Raw genomic sequence first — 25,779 nt, forward strand, 5'->3', positions numbered from 1 at the left:
GCAATCAAAAAGTTGGACTTGTAAGAAGAAAGGAGCGCTGGCCTTTTCTCGTGTAAAGAATTGCCTCATCAGATAAGACAAATAAAAGAGAAAAAGAACCCAAAAAATTCTAAAAATAAAACCCACAAAAATAAAAAAAAAGACGAAGAGAATCGGCTGCTGCTGGCTGCTGCATTGTCGTGCCGTTTCCCGCTGCGTCAGCCGCCCCAAAACTTGACGGGAGAAAAAAAAAAGAAAATGTCGGCAATGGATTGGAAATATTTGAGGAAAGGCAATGATGAAAAGAAGCTGAGACGACGATGATGCAGCAGCAGAGAGCACATTTTCCTTCTTTTTTTATTATTGGGGAGGTAATACAATAGCCAGTCAAGGCAACAACGGGAGTCGTAGTATATTGTAGTTGCCGATTGAATAAAAAAAAAAGAAAAAGAAGAACGTGAACAGCAGCAGCGCGAATCATCAACTCAGAAAAAAAAAGGAAAAAAGGAACGTAAAAGAATTTGAGCTATGCAAAGCAGATGCTGGTGACCTCTCCCATCTTCTTCTTCTTCTTCCCCCCACCGTGTACGTACAACACGCAAGCACCTCCACACGCGTGAACAGAGAGAGAGAAAGAGAGAAGGAACAGCACACAACCAAAAGTCCCGTTAGCCCGTGACTGGAGAATCTTCCTCGCGTCGATCGAGTTCAAAAAACCGCCCTGAACGTTGAAAAGAAGAAGAAGAATCAAGAATCCGTTTTCTGTATCTTCAAGCTAGAGTGCGCGAAATCATCAAATGGGAAAAAAATATCTCGAGTTCTTCTTCTTCTTGTAATTTTTTTTTAACTTGAACTTTACATTTTTATTTCTTTATTTATTTACGACTCTGGACCAGCGGCAATGATCTCGGAGAAAAAGTTGTACTGGGCTTTTATTTTTTATTGTTATATCACCGTGCACGAGGATTTAAAAAAAAAAGTGAACGGGAGGTCGTCACTCTCTAGGATGATTGGCTTTTGGCAAATCCGTTAGCATCTCTTCTAATAAATGACTTGGTTTTTCACATCATTCAAATGTGTAACGGTTTGGCGCCACTTCAATTTTCATCCGATAACATTCCGACCGAAAGAAAGAAAGAGAGACCCCTGCCGACGTTATGGATTCCGTGTTGTAGCCGAAAAAATAACAACAGCAGCAACAACAAGAACAACAACAACAAAAAGGTGAACAAGTACTACTGTGTGTACACTGCCGCGTGACCGGTTACGTCCGGGTCCTGAAATTCGTTCCGCCCGTGTACTGAGGCCGCCGCCGCCGCCTAGCCAACAACAACATCCATCTCTACATGACTGGAAAAATTCTGAATTATCACGGACTTTGTGTTATTTTCTTTGTTGTTGGCGTGTTGCTGATCCTACGCTCGAGATTGGGGGGAGGGGTTCCCGACGACCCAGACCCAACGTCAATGAATTCTCAGATTCTACAGAGCGACACAACGCAGTTGGGATAAAACTAAAATATGGAATTTATATCTTCATCCTTATCGGCCGCCAGTGTGTCACTTTCACACGCGCAATCGCCTTTTTTTTTCCTTCATCGATATATATGAAACACACACACACACACACAAATATTTGTAAGTATGTAGACACCCGGCCGGCAAATCCACTTGGCCTGAATATGTCGGCCGCTTATCAGATAAAAATTCAGTAATTCTTGTTTTCTCAATGTGTTTGATTCTGACATCAAAGCGAAAAACAACTGATTGCGTGACTCATTTCGGGTGTATAGCTATGAAAATAAAGAAATTGATTATAGCTGGCAGATTTAGCCTTCCTACCTTTATTGCCCGTCAAATGCGCTGTCACGGCTGTATGCTGCAATCCGGCTCATTTATCCCGTTTTGTTTTCTTTCTTTCTTCACTTTCGGTTGGCTTTGATTTTTCGAATTTTCTGGTTCTGATATTTTTTTGTTTTCTCCTTTATTTCACGGCGACGCACAAGAACAAGGACAGCACGACACTATTCAATCCAGCGGCCGCAGAGTTTGTCCCGCAAAAATGGTCGCGTGTCGGGCACACTTTCTCGTTGGTTTTTGTTGTTCAGCAGCGTCCCGTTTGCAGCACTTGCTCATTCATTTGCCGGTCGGCAGAGCACTGGGTAACGAGATAATTGTTCCGTGTCCGGCCAACTCGCTCTCACACCGTGAAACAGCACACACACACACACACACACATTCAAAAAACAAAACACACCAGTCGAAATGAATGCTCAATCAAACCAGGATGACCTGCCAAACCCTGAAAAAAGAATAAACCAAAGAAAAAGACGAATTGAAATTCACTGGACGAACAGGTTCTGATTTCTGACTTTGTCCGATCCTGGGGATATTAAGTGACAGTAGGACGGCCAACCAACAAATACAAAACACGACAGAGTCGAAATAAAAAGAACTTTTGAACGAACGAGAGAGAGAGAAAAAAGGAAAAGCGACTTGGCCAGACGGTGGCGTGTGCTTCAATGAATCTGCCTCCCCCCACAACTAAGAAAAAGGTTTTCTTCTTCTTTTCCTTGTGGCCCTTGTTCCTTTCTTCTTCCCCTTCGTCTCTTCCCTTTTAAATTTGGTTTCGAGTAGGAGCCGACACGTGAGAGATAGTCCAAGTCGATGGGCGGAGCTAGAGAGAGAGAGAGAAAAGGTTGGAACCCCGTAGTATCACGATCTAAAAGGCCACACCAGCAACAACAACAACAGTCCAGATAAGGCTCGGCTATATAATGGACGAGAGAGAGTCCTCCTTCCGGGCAACGTCCAAAACAAGAATTTTTTTTTTTTTAAGTCACCTTATTTATATTACATAAATTCTTCTGTCAAGGAGAGATGGAAAAAATGGTCGAATATCGCCTCCAGTATGTGCAGTTGTCGAGCGAAAAAAAAACAGACGCACGGGACTTCTTTGCGGGGTTTCTAATTCGATTATGTGTGTGCACAACATTTTTTTTTTTGTGTTTGAGAGAGAGATCGACTTGTTTGTTTCTTGGCTGTCCCTTTCTCCATGGCCGGCCGATGATGAATCGATTGTCGCTGCAACGACGCGCTCGTTACGTACAACAAATCCAAGAGAAGCGGGCGTCTGCTGCCTCGATTTGTCCCGCAGCTTCAACGGCCACAGACTTTTTTTCAAAAATAAATTTCTTTAACTCGTTCACGAACGACCATGTTACAGACTTCTTGCATCATAGTACAACCCAAGTAAAAAAAAAAAGAGGACAACTTAACGAGCTCGAAAAAGAAGAAGAATGTTTTAGTCGTTTCGAATATAGCCCGGGAAAAGAAAAAGAATACCAAATAGTTTTTAACTACTTTAACGCAAAGCCATGCACATTGACTCGGCCGAAAGATGACGATGAGGCTATAAAATTATTTGGGTGGGGTTAAAGGAGCGAATCGAATGAAGAAAAAAAAAATTAATGATGTGAAAAAAAAAGACGAAATATAATCGAGCGGAATTCCGTCACCGCTCCTATTAACCAAAAAAATAAAATTTAAAAATAAAATTGACTCGATTCGCGGAAAAAAAAAGTATTGACGTTTTCTCGGCTGGTCTGTGTAATAATAATATAAAATGTCTCTCTGCAGGGCCCAGAGCCCCAGACCCAAGGTCAAGAATGCTGCCGGCGTATAAGGTCCGTCCCGATGTTTGTTTTGTTTTGTTTTCAAAAAATAAATATAAAGTGGTGAAGAAGAAGAAGAAGAAGAAACAAAAGGAGAAGAGATTGCCATTACGTATGCCTGGCGCGTATAGAGGTCTCGGGCAAAGTTGAGCCACGCCGAATGATGCGGGGAAATAGTTTTGTCGTGACCCCGCTCCGCTGTTGTTGCGCCGACAACAACAACAACACTCAACGGCGACATTCCCTACATCCCTTTTTCCTTGGCGTTTCTTTTTGTTGTTGTTGTTGTACCTTCCCGTGGTGGTAGACCTCAACAACAGCCGACAAAAGAACACAAGACGCTACAATGCAACAACCTTCCAACGCCCGTTTCGTCTCGTCATTTTCTTCAGTTGTTGTTTGAGTTTGATTGTTCCGTCTAATATAACATCCAGAGTTGCCAAAAGAATAATAGACTTTACCACTTAGTACGTAGAGTTGGAGTGTAAGCGAATGATCCTTGGGAAAAACCTACCGAAACTTTTCGGTTTGGGAATTTAATCAAACGATTAAATAATAAAAAAAAAGAACCCTCGAAATTTTCGCAGCCCAAAAAGGGGGGGGGCCCAGCTACGATGATGATAAAAAGTAGAAGCTTGTAATAATGGATGTCTTATGCGATATAAATCACGGGAATGGGGGGGGGGGGAAGAGAGGAGCCCGGGAGGGGAAACGATCTTTGCAACATGAGGATCTATAAGTATACAGTCGAAAACGTTGAGACTCTCGTACTCGGAGAAGATGAACAAGAAAAAGAGAGAGTTTAACAGACCCCCAAAAAACATGTAAATGGCTCATGTACGTGTACGAATGCTGTGTGTGTGTACTGTTTTTTTCTTTTTATTAAATAATAACCCAAACGGGTGTAATACGCCAGAAGAGAGGTCTAAAAAAAGAATGGAAATAATATTCCTCCCTTTCACTTGGCCGTCCGGCGAAGGGCGGCATCAGCGATGAATTTCTAAGTTTGGCCACAAATTTTTCCAACCAAAACTGAAACTTGTATAGTCTCTAGTTGCTTATCGGTCAATATTTCAACACTAAAACAAATAACACGGGGCGAAAAAACAAAAACAAGTGGCTGTCGACGATCGGGAAATTTGTCGACAACAAAAAATGCGCGTGGCAACTTTTGTGCGTGCGTTTAGAGACGCCCTGACCGCAAAAAAAAAAACCCAAAACAAAATACAATAAGCAAACGACTCATGTAGTACCGTCTTTTTGGGTGTGGGTTGGATTTCTTTCAGCCATTCATAAACCACCAAAAAACCGAGTGCCTAAGTCGGCCTAAGTGCTGTACATATTGTGTTCCTCCTTTGAAACTTTCTCCCCGGTGGTGATTTTTTAACTCGTGGCAGCAGATTCCCCCCCCCCCTTTCGGAAACCTTTTAGGGATAATCGAAAAAGACTTAAAATCAATAATTGAAAATATATCCATCAAAAGGAGATGATTGAAGGCGCCCGCCCGCAAACTCTTCAACATTCCCTCCCGCTGGTTTTCAGACATTGTCTTCGTTTTTCTTTTCTTTTTTCAATATAAAAATGAGCTAATGGCGCAGGCCCATCAGGGACTCGAGGAGAAAAAGAAGATGGTCCCCCAATTTCTTTGTCTTATTCCTTCACTTGCGCTTTCGATCGAACAGCTCAGTCACGCGTGACCTCGTCATTGATCGATCGATAGGAAACCGCCCATTTCGGCTATTTCCCCCCCTCCACAGATCTGCGTGTGTCGTCGACGTCGGCTGGAATGAAATCCTTTCCCATTGAATGTCGTCCCCCCCCCCCGTCTGTCGTGACGATCAATTTTTTCCCCTTCCATCTTTTCGGGATATTCGCGTGTGTCTTGTCATCGGCACGACCGACTAATTAGAACGTTCTTCTACCGGCAGTGCATTGATCACATTTCCCCTCTCGTCTTTCGCGTTTTCGCCCCGTTCACACTTTTCTTTTCGGCCTGGCTCTGAGACCGTGACGACAAAAGTCACGAAATCGACCAAGAATTTTCCTTTTTGATTCGCCAGAGAAAAACGAAAATCTTCCCGACAACTTTCCGTCAATTCCTCGAGTCAAAATGTCTGAGAGTTAGAGAGAAACGCTCGGAGGGGTTGACCGATAATCGTCCGATCCCGCCCGCCGATCATATCCCCACTTTTAAGACTATATTCAATTCAATATGAAATAACGTCACAAAGAGACACAAGAGAGAGAAAATTGATAATGCCAAAGGCGCGGTAATTCTGCGGGCAGATGAAGAAAACAAAAAACCCATCCTCCTGCGCCATTCATTAGAAGCCATCGGCGGTTACTACGGTAATAACGGCGGTAGTAAACCACTTTCGTTCGTTCTTTCTTTCTTTTTTCTCCACTTTGACTGCACGGCTGAATCGGGACACAATGACACGCTGCAAACAATACGACACCCAAATGAGAAGAGACTTTAGAAAACAGAGCACAAACGTGTGGGGCCAAATCTTTTGTTTTTCAACCCAAAAGTGGTGCGCAATTCTTCAGTCGGGGGGACCCATTTTTATTTGAATGGCCGTTTCAAATATTTTCTGGCGCGGGCGTTCTGCAATTTTATTGGAAAACAAATCAAAAAGTGAAAGGAGCTCCGATTCCGGCGAATAATTCATGCAGCCGATCAAAGTAAAAAAAAAAAGGCCGTCTCAACACTCTCTGCGCGCGTTGTAATGCAAGAAAGGTATAATAATAATCATTGCGGTTATTGTTGCATTACACCAGCGAAGAATCACGTGACGACGTGTAAAACATTCAGATTTCGGCTTGTTTTTTGCGCTTACACGAGAATTTTCTTTTTCCGGTGAAGTAACAAAAAAAGGGACACACATGACCGAGCCGATTCAGTAAAAAAATAAAAATAAAAAGAAGAAAGCCGAAATTCACGCCGTGAATAAACACGGACACGCGATTCGGACAATTTATGCCATTTTTCAACTACCACCACTTTAATATTTGCGTTTTGTTCACAGTTTTGTTTTGGCCTGGCCTCTTTTTTTTCTGTGGGGGGGTTTTCGGATTTCAAACGTCGATCAAAACTGCAGTTTCATTGTCGGCACGCAACACGCCCACGTCTTACTTGTTTGTTTTTTTTCACGCTCGCTTCAAAATTTTCCAAATATAATAAAACAGGCGGCACACAGTCTTTCTCTCTCTCTCGGGAATGGGAAAAGAAAAGAAAAATCAGAGCACGCAGTCAAAATTCAAATGCAGCCAGCCTGGTATGTTTTTGATTGATTTATTATTTATTTTTTTTTCTTGTTTGCTTTTTCGGTGGTGTAGTACGTGGAACTCGATCGAGAAACAATCGAGCGGAACATTGTTCCCGAATTTCAGACAAGGCCAATTGTTTTTTTTTTTTCTTGTTGTTTTTGTTTGTTCCGAGAAGGTTTTGTTGTTATTTCCTCTTATCCGATTATTAGTGTTGTTATTGTTCGTCCGTCTCTGATTTCTTCCCCCCGCTCGCACTCTCGAGTGCTATAGGACAAGTCAGAAACAAATAAATGTAATAAAGGCAGGCACCAAGGCGGATGTGGCCACCGGTCAACTCCCGAAATCGGGAGAGAGGAAACGAATTCGTCCCGTCAAAAATGGAGAATTCAATGGAGCGTGAAAAAAAGGATCAAAACAGAAAAAATACCCGAAAGGCAGTACTATATACATTTATAAGAAGACGCGGTGATTATACGACCATCAAGAGAAGAATAGGCGTTGGAGAGCCATCGACCTTTTACGACAACGAAAATGGGAAAATACACAAAAATTTCCAGAAAGAGCAGAGTGAGACGCCCGGGAATCAAAAAAAAAAAAAAGTAAAGTGTCGGTTTCTCCGGACCGAGAAAGAAAAGGATCAACACCCCGTCGAGCCGGGAGTGAGCGAACGCGCGTGCGCGCATGCCCAAAAAAAGCAAAAGAAAAATTTTTGTGTTTTTTGGGTGCAAAATTCCTCAAAAAAAATAAAAAAATTTCCAACCAAAACGTTAAGGTATATTGACACCTCGAGGGCTGTGAATCATGGAACCAATCCTTTTGACTTGTGTCGCCGCGCGTCCAGCTTTTCTTCACGGAGAAAAAAAAAAGTTCGAATTTTTTGGCTTTTTAAAAAAGAGGCGCGCGGACGCAGAAGTGAATGGACAAGGTGACACGGCGCAACAAAAGACGACACGACAAGTCTGACTGAATCTTCTCAGTGGAAAAAAAGAAATTTTTCCCAAAGGGGGAAAAATTGACGAGCGAATGTGTTTTCAAGCGTTCGACAGACAAACAAACAAACACAAATAAGCTCAACAAGGAAGTCGGGGACAAAACGGGCAGGTTGGTGAGCGCGCGGTTGTGTGGTCCTTCTCACTTTTCACGTTGCGCTGCGAATCGAACGCTGCTGAACGCGAGTAACGCGATCCTCCTCCCTATTTTCTTCCCCCCGTCGTGTTTTCTTTCCCGATAATAAAATAAAACGGCAGACAAACACAAAAGATGCAACAAAACAAAATTGTGGAAACTAAACTCTTGACGGATGTCTGATAGAGAGTGGGCGGATCGGATCGGACATTGTGTCAGGTTGTAACATCTCGGGTTTCCAGCCGGGAAAAAATTGTTCAATTGGCCAATCAGACGAAAAAAAAAACCCAAACGGACGCCGTCATTTTCATTTGATTTTAATTTAAATGGCGCCCCTTTTACTTAAAAATAAAAAAAAAATGGGAGGGCAATGAAATTGAGATGAATCGGGGATTCTTCTTTGAAAAATAACAAAATACGGACTGGTTTTTCCCGACCGGACAACAATGGGCGATCGACCGACACGGCACACTTTAAATACCTAGCTCTCTATTCATTACGAGGGAGAGAGAAATAACGTGAAAAGGCCAACAGGAGAGAGAGATAATTCCGCACCTCCCTGAACTTGCTCTTACAAAGTCAGAAAGAAAAAAAAAAAGCCGGGGCTGAATGATCTTTCCAAAATTATCGATATTAACGGCGGCCCACCTCCGTTGGTCGTTGAATTCATCCTTTTACTTTATTCCAACCCTCGGCCGGCCGTAGGTAAACGAGAAAAGACCATTTTGGGAACACTCTCTCTCTTTATAACATGAATATTATTCTGGCCAGCTTTTGAAAAGAGGGAGGAGTACTATATACACTGACTATAGGGTATATGGTAAAAAGAGAAAAAAAGACGGGCCGCGGCGGTTGTGAAGAAATGTAGATACGGGGCTGCGAAGAAAGAAGAGCCTCGCTGGGCATACGTCTGCGCGCCTATTGTATAAATAGTGAGAGTCTGAATGATGTAAGTTAGGGAGGAGGTCAGACTCTTATGGACATGGACGTGTGTGTGCGCGTATGGACATTTTCTTTATGGACCTTGGACATATCTGTCTCGATCTCTCTCTCTCTCTCTCTCTCTCTCGTTCTGTTGAAACTTATTCTTCGCATTTTCTCATGAATGTTTGAAGAGATTTTTTCCCTTTTTTGTGTGTGTGTTGTTTTGTCCCCCGGAGAAATATAAACCACAAGAGACGGACGAGATCGGTTGGCGGTTTTCATATTCCAATGGGCCGCCGTTCCAGTCGTCAGTTTGTTTGCTCTGCTACTTGGGTCGGCGTTTGACGCAATCTCATTGACAAACGAGAGACCGCGCTGACCAAATAATAAGCCACTGGCCTTGTTGCGTGTTCTATACGGAGAATGTCGCCGCCGCACTCTGTGTGCACTGCGACATACATGGCGTCGGCGTTCATTATTTATCGCGCGCGGCAACAAACAGGTAGTGACCTACTCTAGCTGCTGGCAGAGAGCACGGCGATGAAAGTGAAAGCGAATCAATGCTGCGCACAGCAAAGGGACAACTCACAGCACACACACAACAGAATTTGGAAGAAGAAAGAAGAATGCTTATTGTTAATGCTGCCACTAGAATAGAGGACACACACCACCGTGTTATTCACGCCCGCACAGATGGATATACGGCTCCGGCGCACGCACGCACACACACAGAGAAAAAGAGGCATATCGCTTTCACTCTAGTCTCGCATTTCGTTCAAAATCCCCCCCGAAAAAAAATAAAGTCGAAAACAAAATGTGGGTGACTCACCTGTTCTCCTCCATTTTGTTTGAAAATGGCTTTTAATTCCTCTCCTGGGATTGTAATAAATATCTCTCGTGCGCAGTCACGCTCCCGCGACCTGCCATCAAAAATAACAAAAACAAAAATGAAATCAAAAAGGAAAACAAAAAACAAAACGCATTATTATCGTTCGATTTTTTGGGCGATTGGAGAGGGATTAAATATTCCGAGAAACAAGGTTGCGCGTGTGATGTGATTATTACATTATTCCGTGGCCCACCATCGGTGCGAAAATGAAAACTCAAATAGCAGGAACGGATAATGACGACCTTTGGCAGCGTTCGTCGCGAAAACAATAAGGTGTGTCTCTTTTCACTTTTGTTTTTAATTGGATCGCGTGGCGGATGGAATTCTCCTCCGCATTTGAAACACATAATAACCGCGCCCGATCGTAATGAATAAAATAAATGAGGAGAGAGAGAGACTATCCTTTTCCTTATTGTTCAAGTTGATAATAAATAAGGGCCTTGTTTTAGTTTCTCATGTCGTATTGTCTCTCAACCGAGAGAGAAAAAGAGAAAAAGAAAAAACCTTTTGGGAGAAAAATAGAAAAGAACTTTCGCCGTTGTTTGTTCAAGAAGAATATTTCCCGACGTCCTCGATAGGTAGTTGCCATCCTAACCTTTTCTCTTTCCAAATCGAATGAAGAAGAGTCGATTAACATGTTGGTTGGTATGTTGACTATCATCTCTCGGTCGGTGGCGGCGCCCACACCCAAAATAAGAAGACGCGACGATACGCAAAAAAGACTTTTGACTCTCCTCCCAGCTGTAACCTCAGGATAAAACCTTGTAGGGATTGTGGCAACGGCAGAGTAATGATTCGTTATAAATAAGCATCAAGGCATCGCCAGTTGACAGTTGTCCTCGAACTGGTCTCACAACAAGAAAAATTAATCCTCCCCTTTTACTGTGGTTGCACAAAAGTAGCGAACGCTCGTGAAATCACTGGAAGTTGACGGAGTACGGCCGAGGGAAGGTGAGGGAGTCAAAATTCGTTCGAGAAATCATACTAAATTAATCCGATCCATTCAATAAAATGAAGAAACGCGATAAATTCAACGACGAATCGACCGTGTTGATCCATCTGGTGGAGAACATTGTCACGAACTGTCCAAAGAAAAAAGAAGGAAGAAGAAAAAAAGTGAAAAAAATAAACCAGCTTTTCGTTTCTTTAAAAAAGAAAAAAAAACGAAATATATGGCCGGCAATGAAAGCCAATCTTGGTAGGTATTCAACAGAGAAGGAAACAATGCGGCTGGGTCACTCCAAGTCCATTACCTAATCCCTTTTAAGGCTGTGAAGGCTATGGCTGCACGTCGCCCAACCTGGGCATCGCATGTCGTGTTGATTCCGATTCCGGAATATAGCCTTATTGTGGTACTGCGTATCGTGACGTCGTGACTCGAGATCCACGAGCGAGAGAGACAGATAGACGCATACAGAGAAAGAAAAAAGAAGAAAAAAACTAAAAAAAAAAACAAGAAGAAGAGAAGATAGAAAGAAAAGATAACGAGCGAGAGAGACTTCATTCTTTAATCCACTCTGGCGCGGCCTGTACACTTACGACGCGATTTCTATGGCCGACGGACACATTTCCGACAAAAGATGTAAAATGGCGGCAGCAGCGAAAGTATATATAATATATATATGTAAATGTAATGAATCGGTTCAGAATGTAAGTATACGAAGTGCACGAGAAACCTTGAGAGCAATCTGGCGCAATTATACAGTAGTGTGTGTTTCTCTCTAGCGATGTCTTTCTCATTCTCTCTGGGGAAACAATGCGCAATCAAAGTCAACGAAACAGTGGGCGGGTTTTCGGAATCATCGTACACATGACACTGATTCAATCGTGGCATCGTTACACATCTATCTAGTTCGGGATCGCATACACGTCGTGTGATGAACTTGACTAGATTTTCTTTTTTTAAAACAACCTCGACATGTTAAGAGCAGCAAACGACGGGTGACGTGGCTGACGGGATGGAAGAAGGCACGGCGCTTGTTTTTCTCAGGGAAAACGGGGCATACAACGACGAAATATATGTGACACATTTTGACTATAAGACGCTTCATCAAAATATACATGCAAAATCTGGGCAACTAGTTGGAACAGTAATATTGGAAATCAAGTTTCACTAGGCCAATATCGACGAATCATCATCGAGGTGAACGAAATCTGCGACGACTTCGACCGAACGCTCCACGTCCACTTGGACAGTGATTCGTTCGGCGCTGGTCGGTACGGTAGAAGTAGATGTAGAACGTTTGAGGGCTTTAATCCCGGCACTGATACCTTCGTGCTCGCTGTCGCTGTACATACTGTCGCTGGACATGGTTTGGTAGCCGCCGTTGGGTGCCACTGGGGAATGCATTAAGTTGTTTTGAGAGGCTACGGGTACGAGAAGGGCTCGCTTCTCCTCATCCTTGGTTGCGTGACGGGGCGGCCTTCCAGCAACTCGGCGCCGCACTGATGCACGGATTACGTGAATATGTTCCGCGACATCCCGACGTACGTCCGACACGTCCCACATATGAAGGAAGGCAAAACAGCAGCCGTGTTGATCTTGAGCTAAATCCACGTAGGGCCGGTAAGAGAAGGAGAAATGGTGAGCCACAGCCGCCAAAAACATCTCGATGCAGATCAGAAAGTTCTATTTCCAGAACACACAAAGTAAAACAACAAGAAGGGTTTTAGATGACGTCTGAGGTACGTGACGTAATATTTTACCTGGATTTCTTGTGGGGCATGCTCACTTGGTACACTGCCGGATGGCAACAGTTTATTTATGGCTCCAGTGTAAAATAGAATCGCTATTATAACTCCTTGGCTGTAAAAGTGTTACGAGAAAAGTCACGCAATGAAATATGAAATCAAGTTTGTAACAAGACCTTTGCTAGTAGCCAAAGGTGAGATTTTAAAATGCTAAGCTCTAGGAACTAGTTGGTGAGCTTAAAATAAACCCTACTTACAAAAAAGAGAAGAAAACGACAGCTTTGATGCACAAGAATTTCCCGATAGGACTCATCGGCTGTAAGGCTTCTCGATGTGCTCGGTAGAAGAGAATCAGGTGGTACATGGCGACGAATTGGGAAAGATTGTTGATCGCAATCATGTAAGGGTAAGCAACATTCGTCAGAAATTTTCCCTCAGCGTATACACCATTAATCTCACATATCCTATTGATAGACACGAAAGTTATTACAGTTCACCAAGTTCGTCAGCAAAGGTTAACTAATACTTACACGGAAATAAATGCAGAAAGAGGGCGAACAATTGTGTACTGAAGAATACCATGTTTGCATCTATGAATCAATTCACTAAAATATTTTTAAAATATTAAAGATTAAAATCAATCTATTTATTAAATTGTGCACAATATTTTGTACCTTCCCATTGGCCAGGGCTTCAGACAACACAAAGGAAAGATGTGATGTATGTGTGTCTTGGTATCTCTTAATTCAGCATCTTCATGAACTTCTTGTTTCAAGTATGTCAGAAGAAACATCATGAAATTATAAATTACCTAATAAAAAAAAAAGAAAATGAGATTGCTGTAAAAAAAAAATCTTTGGAGAAACTTACATAAGCTTCATAACATTCTCTACAGGAGTCCAAATAAATGGCATAGTCGGGAAATGACAATCCAACCCACTGCAATAAAAGTTGTCAACGAGTCCAAAAGTAACTTTTTAGATTGCCTTTTAAAGACTTCCTCAAATGTTAATAATGTTCACTTACAGCATTAAGAGCATAAATAGGCACCATCCATAAAATTCTAATTGACAGAAGAATGAGAGGTTACAAGTATGATGAAGATTAAGAACAAATTTTGTACATATTTTACCTGATTATGTATTTTTGCATGTGCGGCTTGTTGTAATGAACTAAATGTTGTGTTATGTCCCATAAACTTATAGGAACTGCCATTATGGTAAAAAGCCCTCCGATAATCCATACTTCAAATTTGATTGTATACTTGCTCTTCCCCAAAGTCAGAATGAGAAGAGGAAGGACAACAACGATGACAACAAAATACAGACACCTGTGAAAAGACATTCAATTACAAAATCTGGCAAAGAGGTTATCATAATTTCAATATTACATGACCACTGGTCGAATCCATAATCTCCATCGCGAGCAACATTTACCAATTACTCCACAAGTCTGGGAATTTACTTCCTCGTCCCTCATTATTACACAACCTCGAACTAAAACTACGTAGTTTTGAAACAACTATATACTGTTGGTGGTAGGAACAGAACAGGGAAGGTTTATATCGTCACTTATGATATGAGCTTGTTAGTGTCTCATTGCAATGATTGCGTCAACTTATTACAGACAAAAGGACCACAATTTTTCAGGAGTAGGTCGGAAAGAAGTAATAAAAAGAGGTTTTTGTACAGAGAGAAGACGTAAACAACAGCAGGGTATACTAGACAACTAGAGGATTAATGATTAGGTAGCTTCGCCAGCAGGTGGCAGAACTGACCAAGATTTATATTTCTGTGAAAAAAATATGTAAATCTGATGTAAATATGCAATTAAAGTTTAGGTTAGCTTTAGCAGGAATAGTTTTAACCAATGTCTGTTCGACCCTAATGGTCTCCGTCATCAAGGTCATTCGAGTACGTCATATCAACTTTTTATCTCTTATTATGACTCTCGGTCTTGGATAGCCATATGGACTTTGAACACATTCAGTTAATTGGTTAGGTCTTCACTACACTGTTTTGTTTATTTTTTTTAACTCGGTGTTTCGTGTCACACTATAATGACTATAGTTGAACGAGGCACTGCCAGCCTCGCGCAAAGCACAGATGAATTAATTAATATAATAATACAAAACAATTTTAGAGAGGCTAAGTTTCTGAAGTCGAAAAGTCCAAGTAGGGTTAAATTTGCAATACAAATGATATTTTTTTTAAAGGAAAATACTAAACGGGTCGTGGCGGATTACGATTGTCTTCACCATTATTAGACATAAGCATGAAAGTAAATTGAGATGGGATACCACCAAAAACAGCGAACCTTCTTCATTTTGGCCGAAACCAATTGTTTCAACACACTAATTTAGAAAAAGAAAAAAAAAATCAATACGATTCTTAAAGAACTAGCCGATGACAAATTTCTTGTGGTGCAGGAAACAACCATGGAAGGTGAGGCCAGGTGATGGCGAAGCGAGAAAACACCATCATGGTACGTGATAAACTGAAGCATGATTATGTTTTCCGGACGTGGGAAATGTGGCGCGTAAAAGACACGTATGGATCGCATCCGTTTTGTGGGACGCTATCGTGGAAATCTTCGCAAGCGTCTCCCTTTTTCGACATTTTATGCAGTGCTTTGAAACTCATTGGAATCACATGAGCAACGACCTTAACGATAAAATTAACCATAAGCAGAGTTCATTCTGATATATTAAAACAACCTACTCCTTTCTCCGCTACAGAATCGTCAGCAAGCTCACTGATCTCCTTCAAATATAAATTGGTCCCGAAGGTAACATCACTCAGAAGTATCTCCATAATTGCTAAACGGAGTTTTCTCAACCAGCAAACATTGAAGACGGCTCCTTCAATAAGGTGTTGTGGCAATGGACGGGTTTTCCATATAGCCTCATCTTCCTTTAGATAAAATCAAGCATTTGGTTTTAATCAAGCTCATATAATATTAGTCTAATTGCGAAGCTACTCGTTTCTTGGAAGCTATATTTAATTCAGCTATTTGTATGTTAACAATTTCAACCAAGTGTTAAGAAACGAGTTGCTGACTTCTTTACAAAATAAAAAAATATATATTCATTTTATTATGACAATTATCGTTTACCTTTTCGTGACCCATCCTTTTCCTTGGATGGTACATTGACATACTGGGAAGATTTAAGATATCAGTTAGACTTCTGGTGAGCGCAGGAACGTACCTATTAAACGCACCATATTTGTTCTTGTCAACCACCAACGCTCCTACCTAAAAGACGGAACACAATTTTACAATGATAAAAGAAAACAGAATTTTCTCACAAAACTCACTTGGGTATCAAAGACGTTGTTCAATTTGACACCGTATTGATGGACAAAAGCATCGGACATACATCTACAATCGTGGACGACCTTAATAACTCTATCATTTGTAAAGATATTGGCTAGTCCATGATTGACGCCCATAGAACCTAAACTGCACATGTCGAACAGGAAAACATGATCACTCGTAGCTACGCCAATCCAACACACAACACCGAATCGTCCAGTCCGAACGCCTTCCATGCTTAATCCAACCACTGATTCTTTTTCCAACCTGCCAATCTTTAAAAATACTTTGAAATAAGATTTAATTCAAAAATTGCGAAGATCTACGTACCGCGCTCTTGTATAACTCGTCAATATTCTCAATCAACGTGTAATTTGGTAGAGTAGATGCCAGACCACCTTCACCGGCTTTCTCAAACGGGACTTTGTTTGTCAAAACGTCAACTTGAATGCTATTATTCAGAGTTTTTATGTGAGCTGGCAGAACCTTCTGCATTACTAAAGGTTGGATTTTTCTATCATTGCTGGGGGCTGATGGTGGTGGAAGATGAACTGAGCTGCATTTCTTCTCAATATGAGTTATTAATAAAGGTTTAACTTTCTTTTCAATGCAAGGTGGGGAATTGAAGGACAACTGGCTCAGACCAGGAGTAAGATTTTCAGGACTTATATCATTTCCACCAGCAAGTGTAACTAAAACATATACCAAAATATTAAAACTGATGTTCACATGTAGAAAAAATATGTAATCGTAGCCTTACTTGAAACAATGTCTTTGACAAAAATTCTATATAGTTCAGGAAGTTTAGCACCAGTTGCCACCACAACACCATTTACCAAAGAAACTTTGCAACAATTTGAGTCCACATTACGAACATCACCTTCGATCCTTGAATTCAGTGTTTTTATGACTACTCTACATCCTACAATCTTTGGACCAATTTCACAGCTCATCTTTTATTGTTTCTCTAGTGACGTTTTCAGTTAGAAGTTTTAGTCTTGCTTGGTTTGCTTGGTAGGGGCAGGATAGAATGTGCGATAAATGTACAGACCAAGCATTAGATGCAAAACTATAACTGCTATAACTGCCGACCATATATTGCAAGAATGAGTTTCCAAACCAAAGACACCTGCCAAAATTCAACAGATCAGATTGCAACTTGAAAAAGAAAATGTCTCATATTACCACTCAGTGTTCCTTTGCTGACTATGAATGCTGCAATTGGTGACAGCAAAATGGCCAAAGAATAAAACAATACCTGCACCATAAATTTCAAGTATTAGTTTCAGTTATATTACTCGAGTGATCCAAATCGAATTTACCGTTTGGAAAACTATGGCCTCAGATTCCTCAGCCTGCGGCTAAATTCAAATCAACGTCAATTGTTAATGCGAACTATAAATTTTCACCTACTGAATATCTATGAGATTTGCACACTTGCCTTTTTAAAATTGCCAGTCACTGTTTGAGATGCCATGGCACTAGTGGTGTAGAATCGGAAGGAATGGGAAACTTGAGTTTCCTGACCACTGACGGCGTTGTCACGTGTGGTCGACAGTGCTGCTGTGTTGGTCGGGCGGGACAATTGATCATCTTTCTAAACGAACGGATGAAAGATTACGCAATTCTTATTACGTATTTCTTGTTTTTTTTTTTTAAATAAGATTTACTATTTAGGTTCAAATGTATTTCCATCAGGGTTTTCAACAAAAAAAAAACAAGAACAAGCGTGACTATATACAATTCGATACACAACTTGCTCTTTCCTAATAGTATTTCTTGATGCGTTTGCATTTTGATATTTTAACAGGCGTATGAAGCAATTCAACGCGAGGAAGAATCCTCCCGTTCCCTTAACAAAAAAACAAGAGGACAATGAATGGTAATAAAAGGAAAGGTCTTGATCAGCAGCAATCTCCTCCAGTCAGAGCCAAACGTAATTTTTGGTGCATTATTCTACAAACCAAACATTTTGTCAGAAACGAAAGTGAACAAAAGACTACACGGTACATTTTTTTTTTTTTTTGTCTTTGATCGAAAATAGGAAAGGTAGCAGAACTAGTTGTCGAGTCCACGCAAGGAACTATACGACGATCTCAAGGAAACTGATAGACGGAATTTCAAAAGATTGATAATCGTCGTCAAGAAGAAACGCTAAACAAACGAAAAAAGAAAGCTACTGTAGACAAGCTTGAATCTTTTCAATCCATTCTTGGGCAGAAGCAGAGTCGTTGGCACAGAAATTGTAAGTCCGGCGCTGAGTGCGTACTTCAAATAACGTCTTTTCATCAAATTTCTTAGGAGCTCCTTGTGGAACAGAGCCGGATGGTGCGACAGAGACAACATCAGCTAGACAACATAAAAATAATTAATAAAATTAATCAGATATTTTAGGTACAGTTAATACATACCCAAGTCGACAAAGCCTTTGCAGCAAGGGTCCTCCATAGAATCGTAGTACCGCAACTGGTGTTTCACCGAATCAAGAACAAACCACCTTTGCTTCCAGGCTTTGAGCAAGGCACCTCGCTTGTATAGATAACCCTCATGGGTTCGATTCTCTGCAATATTCGGACTAAACTGATCGTAGTGCTGGTGAGACGTGGAAGTATGCGGTGAGACATTGGAACCAACGGAAGAGACGTCCACGCTTCCAGGCCTGCCTGATTGGCTGACTGTAGGCGTCGATGGACCAACTCCCCCATCTCCGACACCTCCTAAACCTCCAGACGAAGTCTGATATTTGGAACAGTGCTTCGGTACAAGGTCGATGCACTTCTCGTGGCAGTTGTAACCGCAATCACTACAGCGCATCCCAGTTTTGACTATGCCCCACAAAATGGTTGAGCAATAGTCACAGCTGGTGGGGCTTGAAAAGTTATACTTTTCGAAACGGTGAGGGTTGGTATAGACTTGGGCGACTCCTTCCATTCCAACACCGGCCCCTGCACCAGCCCCACTTCCGGCAGGAAAGCGACCTTTAAGCAGGATTTCCATCGTTTGTCTTTTGTGAATGTCCCGGGCGTGAGCTCTAGCCATTGCCACGGAACTAACTTCTTGTCTGGATGCCGGGAAATCTTGAACTGGTGGCTCCATACGATCCCAAAGAAGTTTCCACTTTTGTGGTAGATGGCCCAATTCAGTCTCCAATCGGCGTATCTCATCCAGCATATAGCTAAATACATCTGGTAAATGATGCTGAACTCCATCATATCCTATGGTGACAGTACGTCGATGGGAAGGCGATGTACTGGGACCTTCCATGGCTCGTGCTTCTTCCGCTTGGGCCAAATCCATTGCACTGACCTCCAGGTCATAAGGTGAACCAAAAGAAAGCTCCTCCGTCAGGAAATAGTCCCACAATACCAGATTGGAGACGGAACAGTACGGACGAAGCACGAGGTTATCGCTTTCCGATGTGTAACAAAAATTGTGAAAGATGGGAGACTTGGCTGACTGCTTCTCAATGTAGTCGAAAATAGACTGGCCTGCACTAGTAGAAGAAGATTGGGCATTTGAACTACCGGGCAATATACGTCCACCGTTAGGAAAGAGACTTGATTCATCGTCCGACAAAGTGTCAAAGCTGCGGTGATGACGAGATAGAGAGCCACGTTTATCTTCAATGGCCATGATTCCAGCATCTGCACGATCATATTCCGAGTCCAGTAAAAAGGAGCGGAATCGACATGAAACATGATGATAAGCCAGGAATTTGAGGTAGAATTGATTGAATTCAAACGACTGGGGAAACTGCCTGTGAATTTGGTGAACCTATAAAAACAAATAAAAAATGACACACAACTTCTGTATAGATCTATGATTATATGGACGTACCATGTCTAGAAACTGCAGGAAGATGGGAGTGAATGAACTCGAACCAGAACCGGGAGAATTGGAATTGAGGTGGCTTCGATGGGAAAACCGATGACCAAAGGCCAGCCACTCTTTTTCAATTAGAACTCGAAATCCGTCAATTGTGCGATAATATGGATCTAAACAGATCTGTGTGATGGAAGTCAATTGCGCCGTTACATCCCAGCCATCTTCCAAACACAGCATCACAGACGATCCGTTCAAATCCATCAGATCTACCATCGCTCCAGCGATTTGCAGCAACGTTTGTAACTGTTGAAGCCATTCAGAGTTTTCAACAGCACGGTAGAAACTTTGATCTGGCTCCGAGCTTACTGAGCTGGGTACGCAAGCACGGACAAGCTTTTTGAACGCTAAGAATGTTAAGGAAAAAGAGAAAAGTAGCGTTAGTGAAAACTCTTTACAGTATTCGAATAATCTTGCATACTAACCGTTACGGACGTTGCGTGGCTCAGGGAAATCAACCGGAATGAAATCCGTTTTGGGAAGTGTGTCTGTGCGAATGGCTTTAATCGGGGTCTTCTCGCCAAAGATGTAAAGAGCAGCTCGCCGTATAGAGTGAGCAGACTCCCCCGTGGATGATGAATCACCATCACCTCCTGATGCGCCTAGTCCACTGCTACTACGAAAATGAGGTGAATGGGGAATTGCAAGAGTAGCAGTTCCGCTTCCGGAACGCCGATCCTTTGCGGCACCCCAGAGACCGACACTTTTGCGGCCAGTATTATGACGCAATGTGCTCATTGCCTTGGAAATAGTTCCACCGTGACCGAAGTAATTATTTTTTCGACCGACATCAGGTGTCTCCAGTCCACCAGTTGGTGATACACCGCTAGCAGATCCCATTGCGGAATTGCCGACAGTTAGGACCAGGGAAGTGATGCTCAGCGTACTGTCTGACATTGCCCAAGAGGATCCTTCACGCAACACAGCTACAGGTGTAGCTGTGATGATAGCATTTAGATAACGTTCCTGTTCCAGACTTGATGAGACAGGATCATTTGGTCCAGGCGGTGCAGCAGCCATAGAATTGGCATTGGCATTACTTCTCAGCATATTCATAACTCCCTTAACATGGAAACTAGCGCCCCTCAGGAGAAGTCTGCAAATGATGAAATTAAAACCATTAGAAATTTGTAATTCAATCAGCAAGAAAAATGTAGATATGTTACCCTTTGGTTCGAGGATGACGCCATGTAATAACAGGCAAGCGACCATGGCGATAGCATCGAGCTACTCTACTAAGACTGTCATCAGAAAGATGGGCGGGCACTACCACCAACGCTGGATAGGTACGACATAAGTTGTACATGCTATTAGCTGTCGAGATTCTAAATGAATCGCTTTTGGGTTTCCCGGGCGTCAGCGTGCCTGTGGTATTAGGTGACGGGGCTAGGTTGAGTCTCTGATAATCCTTACAATAGCTGCGTTCAATGACACGTTCCAGGGTCTTGGGGTCGGGTTGTTGGACCACATTGATAACGCCAACAGAGCCATTCGGATTAAGACTCCTGGCAGATGATTCGTCCATTACCATTTCATCTTCTTCTCGCAAGAGAGAACCGCTTCCGCTTGTGCTTCCACCAACGGATGTAATTCCAGGTTGAAGAATGTACTTTTTTCTCTTATTTGCGCTCTTGGGTTTGAGTCCAACTTGGCGGGCTGTTTTCAAAAGAGTTTTCTTTGCCATTCCTTTAAGTGTTGCGCTTTTTTCCTTGCCCTTGTGAATGGGCGTGGCATCTACAATTGTCTGGCCGACAAAAGCAAAATAATGGAAGACGGAAGGCTGGGGTGGATGGCGGACGCGATGGATATACTTGCGGAGTTGTTCGACACTGTCTAAATTCACCTCTTCGTCGAATGCCACTTTCAGCATCTGAAAAGTATTGGAACGTAGCTGGAGTCCTTCCTGAAGCCACTGATCGAGATGGCCCAAATATTGGACTGATATTCGTTTTTCTTTCGTCAATGACGTAACGGGAAAAGCACGAACAACTGTTTGTTCGCAGACAAGTGGATCACAAGGAGTACCCTTGAATATGATTCGATAATTCGTCAAAAAAAGAGCGCCTTCGGCTGGTAGCAGGCTCATTCCTGCCGAGCATGGGCCCTCTTCCCGTCCGTCTGGCAGTAAATAAACTCGTATTCCTTCCACAAGAAGGCGTTCACCGTTTAACAAACTTGGAGTTAAAATCTTTGGTTTCTGTATGGGAGGCAGTCGTTGAGCTTCTCGACTGACAGTTTCTAGAGTCTCAAGATGCATGGCCACGACTCCAGGAATCATTTGATAGAGAGATCGAACATGCTCCGGGGTAACATTTCCTTCGTTGCATACTTTGTCGACGAAACGTGATACAAAACGAACAACAGCAGTCCCCGTCTCTCCAGCTAGTGCCTCTTCGAAACCCGACTCGTCATCGCCACCAGATCGTTCGCTGTCCGCTACGCTCGTGTTCGTTACACTGGCACTGACGCTGTCATGTTCACCGTGCCCCGCAACTGCTCTCTCTCTCCGTCGTCTCTCGCCAGCTTCCAGGGGAATCAACAAGTATACCATACGATTGGCGTAATGGATAGCTTGAGAGTAGATGGTAGATTCCTCGTTGGCTTCTAATTCAAGACGCTGTTCGATGGTCATTGATGGCCACCGTCGCATTTGTTGGGCTGCGATTTCTAACACTGACATTTCAAATTTAGTAACCTGAATGGTATCCGTGTTGTTGGAGTCGGAACGAGGAAGATACAGCGCACGAATGTCTCGCTGAACATCTTGATAGAACGAAGCTTCCCAAAACTGTTGACTATTCCGAATAAAAATGAAAAATGTTAAATGCTGTGACAATTTGCATTGAAATTAATAAATTACCTTTGCCATACGGGATGATCTTGGATACAGGTGTAGGCAAACTGAACTACACCAGTACAAAGTTTTCGACAAAAAGAAGTTGCCAATGGAAGAATAGCTGCCGCCACACCATACTCATCCATAACCGAAGTGTCTTGAAGGGCGCAATTTAATAAACGGACGACAAGATCAAATTGAGCTGGATCAAGGATAGCTCGGCTACCGGCCACGTGATGACCAAGTTCGGTGCACAAAGCCAATCGTGAATCGTTTGTCTTAAGAGCACGCAAAACTGCCGAAAATGTCTTACGAGCGTCCGAGATCTTGTTGTCAAAAATGCAATTGATGCAATTTCGCAAGACTTCAAGGCGACGAGCAGAGTTGTTGAAAAGGTGTCGTGAATCTTGCAAACCACTCAACGGCGGTCCCATTGGTACAAGTCGTGGAGCTGAGGCGGAAGATTTGACGGCCGCTTGGACTAGATCAGCATTACCTTTCGCTAGGCCTTGATCGATTCGCTGCTGGATGAGCTCAGGTGATAGCTTAGGGAAAACCGGCTGATGAATCCGGGTGAAAGCACCCTCGGTAGGTCGTGGGATGCGTTGCGTGAAAGGCTGCGGCGAAGGTTCTTCGTTAGCAGCAAGCTGCGCAGCCAGTTGACGAATATGCGTTAAGACAAGCTTTTGATCGTGACTTTCAGCTCGTAGTTGATCGGCTAAAGCGCTATACACGTCATCCCAAACGTCACAGACTCGCCAAGATGGTCCTCGTTCTGCCACAAAAGTGTTGAAAAACATTCCTAAAACACGTGTTGTAAATTCACAGTCGACCAAACCGCGATGGCCAAGAAAAGACGCCTTGTGGAAAGTGATGACTGGCTTTGGGTGAATACGTAATATTGTAAGACAATGGCGGTATCCTATTACCATAAAAAAAAACGAAATGAAAATATTGTTTAACAATTATGTAAAGTTTGAGAGAATCTACCTTGGAGAAGATGAGCCAAGGATCGAATGAAAATTGCGCGAATTTCCTTGTCCTGAGTATAAGGTTCAATCTTTGGAACAGACGAAAGTGGAAATGCCCAATCGGCGCTGCGCAACTCTGGCTGAAGGACCATACTGAGGGCTTCGTGAACATTTGTTAGAAGAGGTTCGGGTAAAAGGGGAACACTGATACTTCCAGGTATGGTGACAGACCCTCCATCAAGATCTGCCACGACGACATCCATCAGTTCGGGCACTTGGTTTCGCAACGAAGAGTGAACTCCCATAATAAAAAGTGTTGGTGACGAGAGGACTTCAACAATGGTGGCTGGTAAAATGGGAATGTAGACGTAGGCGTATCGGAAGGGAAACATGATTGATGTCAGTGCGTGACAAGCCTCATTCAGTCGTGTGTGGCTGCTCGAGTGAAACAACACTTTTTGATCTGTCAGCGCCGCGGAAAAAACAGAAAGTGTATTCTTGATGCCTAATTGCTGGAACAACCGTGTTACGGTCGAACCAGTGACGGGCAGTGTCGGACTAGCCGGAGGTTGAAGATATTGCTTGTCCTTGGCGCCAATACTGAAATGAATCTGAGGTCCACCCGGAGACGGAACAAAAACACAGCCTAATAAATTGCCAATTAGCGTCTCCAACGGTAGTCCCATGTTCTCAATGTGCACTGTATAAATAATTCCTAAGCTAAAATGAAAAAGAAAGACACAAGTAAAAATACTGCAACCATATTACTTAAGAGTATATATCATTACCAGTTACGGAAAGTGTCTGGATAATTATGCCTAGAGACAAGAACAAGGCATGTCGGTGCATACATTATGCTGTGGTGAGTACTTGTAGAGGAGAGAGAACGATTAAGCCCAAGCAACTGAAAGTTCCGAAAATCAGTTGCTGTGTCTTCTTCCTCATCAATTTTAGACGGGGAGATGGAAACAGCCTCATTAAAACTCAAGCAGGCACAATAGTGCCTGTTACCATCAATGCCAGTTAGAACTGAGATGAAGAACTTTGGTTCCTGCTGTTCTGATGATAGCATCCATCCCAGTGGCTGACAGAACAGCTCAATACCTGGAATGAAAGGTGTGTCTTCCCAGTCTTTTTCAGGGAAACGTTGAATGATTTTTCCTTGGCTGAAGCCACCACCTGATTGAGATAGAAATAACAAAGCTTCAATATAAGCTCATAGACAGATACATTGAAATAATACTTATAAGGACAATTAAAGAATAAACAGCCAAAGTATGTTACTTGGATTGTTTATATCCTACAAGGAAGTAAAATAACGTAAAGCGAAGCCCTTGGCTTCGTAGCAGAATTAACTTACGGTCTTTGTCATGGTCGTATCCAGTTACGATGAAATAATCTACTAAACGAGACATTTTGATTTTCTACATAACACCAAACTCGTTTTATCACTGGTAATAACGTTGAATTCAATGTTTGACATTTCTACTGCAATTGGCAGTCGCCATGTTTCCCTTTAAAACGGTCATCGATAGGGTGCGTTCACAACTTGAGAGACTGTGCGCATAAATGCTCAAGGGATTTCAATTTTCAATCACAAATCGCAATCACTCACAAACGCACAAACATACACAAATACACAGTGCACAACTTCACATACGAAGATACGAGACGAAGACGACACGAACACACGACTTGCACACGAGTTATCGATGTTTTTCGAAAGACATTTGTAGGCCTATTGAGAAATTGACTTATCTCTTTGATAACAAAAAAAAAAAGCGAGATTCTAAAAATTTGCAATATAATAAGAAAAGCTAGCAAGGGGCGGAAAAATCTACGGAATTTTATCTAGAATATATAGACTAATTTTTTCTAAGCACCGGCCAGTTTGCATAGCATAATTCGATTAGGAAGTGATAACACCAACATTTATTAACTAACTGATATTCTTCATAAACATTTGCTCAAGAAACAAGTGATTTATTTCATTATCCGAAATTTAATTTTATGGATATTTTACGATTGCAAGAGGCAAGGAATCGAACGCGCTGTGGTGATATTCATTGAGAGATAAGTGCACTGTGGATTTTATTTTATTCGAATCACAATATTTTCAGTAAAATAAAGTTGTTCCACTATGAAATGGAAATCCTTTGCCATGGAATTCCATACCATTCTGCAAATCAATTTTCAGATTATTTCAAAACAAAATTTTTTTAAA

At 42.2% G+C, this 25,779-nt stretch overlaps 4 protein-coding genes across 9 annotated transcripts in view; all 4 read right to left on the reverse strand.

Annotated features, from left to right (window-relative positions):
• Positions 1–10,777, reverse strand: part of LOC124190609 (SH3 and multiple ankyrin repeat domains protein 3-like) — a 40,659-nt gene extending 29,882 nt beyond the window's left edge. For 4 of the 5 annotated variants that reach the window (XM_046583395.1, XM_046583392.1, XM_046583390.1 and 1 more), the window contains exon 1: positions 1,821–2,505. The gene's annotated coding sequence lies outside the window, so the exon portion shown is untranslated. Of the gene's footprint in view, positions 1–1,820; positions 2,506–9,800; positions 9,892–10,364 lie in introns of those variants that run through there. The other variant, XM_046583386.1, reaches the window with a different exon arrangement.
• A 693-nt stretch (positions 10,778–11,470) lies between these two features.
• Positions 11,471–14,444, reverse strand: LOC124190612 (transmembrane protein 184C-like). The gene is made up of 9 exons (XM_046583398.1): positions 13,942–14,444; positions 13,684–13,881; positions 13,578–13,614; positions 13,422–13,490; positions 13,226–13,362; positions 13,082–13,156; positions 12,809–13,015; positions 12,567–12,666; positions 11,471–12,489 (listed from the first exon to the last, which is right to left on the reverse strand). Exons 1-9 carry the CDS (start codon positions 14,028–14,030, stop codon positions 11,974–11,976), a joined length of 1,428 nt encoding a protein of 475 aa, XP_046439354.1. The 5' UTR covers positions 14,031–14,444; the 3' UTR covers positions 11,471–11,973.
• Positions 14,445–14,548: 104 nt separating this feature from the next.
• On the reverse strand, positions 14,549–17,430 carry LOC124190613 (piRNA biogenesis protein EXD1-like). Of its 2 annotated transcripts, XM_046583399.1 has the most exons (9): positions 17,308–17,430; positions 17,189–17,227; positions 17,052–17,124; positions 16,627–16,995; positions 16,197–16,558; positions 15,869–16,141; positions 15,666–15,806; positions 15,272–15,463; positions 14,549–15,214 (listed from the first exon to the last, which is right to left on the reverse strand). In XM_046583399.1, the coding sequence occupies exons 4-9, from the start codon at positions 16,817–16,819 to the stop codon at positions 15,059–15,061; spliced, it is 1,317 nt and encodes a 438-aa protein (XP_046439355.1). In that variant the 5' UTR covers positions 16,820–16,995; positions 17,052–17,124; positions 17,189–17,227; positions 17,308–17,430; the 3' UTR covers positions 14,549–15,058. The 2 variants fall into 2 exon arrangements, with proteins under 2 accessions (XP_046439355.1, XP_046439356.1); XM_046583400.1 differs by having other exon boundaries at positions 17,189–17,348.
• A 101-nt stretch (positions 17,431–17,531) lies between these two features.
• Positions 17,532–25,123, reverse strand: LOC124189897 (myotubularin-related protein 5-like). The gene is made up of 9 exons (XM_046582401.1): positions 24,916–25,123; positions 24,344–24,734; positions 23,575–24,275; positions 22,609–23,506; positions 20,915–22,543; positions 20,174–20,844; positions 19,704–20,095; positions 18,278–19,640; positions 17,532–18,215 (listed from the first exon to the last, which is right to left on the reverse strand). The coding sequence occupies exons 1-9, from the start codon at positions 24,968–24,970 to the stop codon at positions 18,043–18,045; spliced, it is 6,273 nt and encodes a 2,090-aa protein (XP_046438357.1). The 5' UTR covers positions 24,971–25,123; the 3' UTR covers positions 17,532–18,042.
• Positions 25,124–25,779: the final 656 nt, after the last annotated feature.

This window comes from Daphnia pulex, chromosome 3 (assembly GCF_021134715.1).
Source record: "Daphnia pulex isolate KAP4 chromosome 3, ASM2113471v1".
Lineage (NCBI taxonomy): Eukaryota > Metazoa > Arthropoda > Branchiopoda > Diplostraca > Daphniidae > Daphnia > Daphnia pulex.

Coding starts and splice junctions, on each gene's coding strand:
- LOC124190613 (XM_046583399.1), bottom strand. CDS start 16,819: ATGAGCTGTGAAATTGGTCCAAAGATTGTAGGATGTAGAGTAGTCATA. Junction 16,559..16,626: donor TGTCAAAGACATTGTTTCAA/GTAAGGCTACGA, acceptor TATATGTTTTAG/TTACACTTGCTGGTGGAAAT. Junction 16,142..16,196: donor ACGAGTTATACAAGAGCGCG/GTACGTAGATCT, acceptor GTATTTTTAAAG/ATTGGCAGGTTGGAAAAAGA.
- LOC124190612 (XM_046583398.1), bottom strand. CDS start 14,030: ATGAGGGACGAGGAAGTAAATTCCCAGACTTGTGGAGTAATTGGTAAA. Junction 13,363..13,421: donor GAGAATGTTATGAAGCTTAT/GTAAGTTTCTCC, acceptor TTTTTTTATTAG/GTAATTTATAATTTCATGAT. Junction 13,016..13,081: donor CTTTCTGCATTTATTTCCGT/GTAAGTATTAGT, acceptor GTCTATCAATAG/GATATGTGAGATTAATGGTG.
- LOC124189897 (XM_046582401.1), bottom strand. CDS start 24,970: ATGTCTCGTTTAGTAGATTATTTCATCGTAACTGGATACGACCATGAC. Junction 23,507..23,574: donor CTTGGCTCATCTTCTCCAAG/GTAGATTCTCTC, acceptor TTATGGTAATAG/GATACCGCCATTGTCTTACA. Junction 18,216..18,277: donor CAAAGGCTTTGTCGACTTGG/GTATGTATTAAC, acceptor TATGTTGTCTAG/CTGATGTTGTCTCTGTCGCA.